Genomic DNA, 1,927 nt, shown 5'->3' on the forward strand with positions numbered 1-1,927 from the left:
TTTTTTTTTTTTTTTTTTTTTTTTTGAGTTTATGGCTTATGTTTTATATGGCCGCACACGTTTTTTTGAAACTGCATTTTCATTATGGCTTTATTTATTACAAAGATATTCTTTCATTATCATTACACATTGAGGCCCATCCTTCTTTTTTAGGTACAACGATCTACCTTAAATTTTCTTGAGTTTAGGACTATTATGTGTTTAAGTAACTTAAAATGCTAACCCTAAAAAAGCGCGCAAAAAAATTTGTGTTTTTAATTCTAATTTCGTCAGAATTGATCAAAACTCCCTAAAATGTGCAATTTTTAGAGGAAATTGGCCTATCTTTAAAAGACATGTGCGCGAAGCGCGCGAAATCGGAGATTTTTAGGCACTTTCAGGGGGTGAAAAGGGCATCTTCAAAGGGTGGGGAAAGATTTTCCACAGATGGATATTTTTCCCTTGTCCTCCGGTGGTTATGCCACTGCGGAGAATATCTGGCGGCTTAGATCAAAGGAGCTATGGACATTTTTTGAAGTGGAGAAGTGGTTGCATGGTGTTGTGGGTCTGGTCATTATGATATCTTCCTTTTTATTCTTGTCTTTATTTTTCTCTTCTCTTTTTCTTTTCCTTTCCCTTTCCTTTTATAAAAAATCCAGACCCCCATAACCCCACCCCGTCCCTTTTTTATCCACACCCCGACAAAACACCCTCTCTAACAAGCCTTGAAGAATAAAACACTTCTTATGTCTACTAAATTCATCAGAACAATAGGGATGCCATAATCAGTACGTGGATGTTTCAGCTTTATAAAGGTGTATTACCAACTCCATCCCCCCCCCCCGGGTAACACCAATTAACTCCCTGGGGTATCGACTTAAAAATAGAAGATTTCTGTTCCCCAACCTATTTCCAGCAAACCTTAGAAAATTTCATCGCAATAGCTCAATGGGAACTGTGTTGTTGCTAAGGAGTTTCTTTGACCGCTGCTGTGATTTTTCTTCAATTTTTTTTTCAATTTCTTCAGTACTTTTAAAGCCCTTTTGCTCAGACCTTTATAGTCCAGTTTAAAGAGAATAAATATAATTCAAAATAGCTTAATTTTACACATAATTGTGCGATTCAGGTCATTGAGCCCTCATTATAGAGTTAATGATGTGATCTATTCAATTACATTAGAAGAAATATTTTGATAGAGTACGAGTTTACAGCCCTTTTGTGATCTTGGGTCACAATTTATCTTTGTAGTCAAGGCTGGTGACAACAAAAGGAAAATAAAGAGTTATGATACCACATAATTTTTCATTAGTAATACAGTAATAATATGGATTTATAGAGCGCATAATGCATAAAGCATCTATGCGCTAGACCTTTGTTTTTAGTTTGAATCCCTATGAACTATACTACCTCTTAAGCTATTAGCATTCCGTTAGCTTTGATCAGGATAGGAGGCGCCCGGATTCATCAGGTGTTGACCAGGATTCATTTCTATAGATCCTGAGTTTTCAAACTCTGGATCACGATATTTTGTCTTTTACATTTCCATACATCTCTACACTTGTTTTTACAGCGCATAGAGACTTTTCGTATTGTGTACTTAACAAATTTAAAAACCATTAAAGCATTAAGTCACTTACTAGTTAAAATTCCTATACTCAGAAAATACTGATAAACATCATGAGCAAAATATGACCACATTTGACCACAGACCAATGCTGTACCCCCAATAAATGCTGCGTTCCGATGTCCTTGGCTACAACTGATCCAGCCGCAAGCAAACCCTTGAAAAAGAAAGAAAAAAAAAACCAGAGAAATGGGTAGTTAGCGCATTATGTATATAGCGTACGGAAGAAAAATATGAATTATATTATCTTGATATTATTATTATTTATTATTACAATTACAATCATAAAATCGCTTTTTCCCCATATTTGAGCTATATATATAT

The 1,927-nt window shown here is 35.1% G+C and overlaps 1 protein-coding gene across 1 annotated transcript in view; it reads right to left on the reverse strand.

Annotated features, from left to right (window-relative positions):
- Window positions 1–1,616: 1,616 nt before the first annotated feature.
- The window catches only part of LOC117104600, a gene marked incomplete at its 3' end in the record, with an annotated part of 3,267 nt that continues 2,956 nt past the window's right edge, over window positions 1,617–1,927 (reverse strand). The window contains exon 3 of the mRNA XM_033245449.1: window positions 1,617–1,760. Coding sequence (XP_033101340.1) covers window positions 1,617–1,760 — 144 coding nt within the window. The remainder of the gene's footprint in view (window positions 1,761–1,927) is intronic.

This window comes from Anneissia japonica, unplaced genomic scaffold (genome assembly GCF_011630105.1).
Source record: "Anneissia japonica isolate Jap-2015-1 unplaced genomic scaffold, ASM1163010v1 scaffold75509_len8193_cov154, whole genome shotgun sequence".
Lineage (NCBI taxonomy): Eukaryota > Metazoa > Echinodermata > Crinoidea > Comatulida > Comatulidae > Anneissia > Anneissia japonica.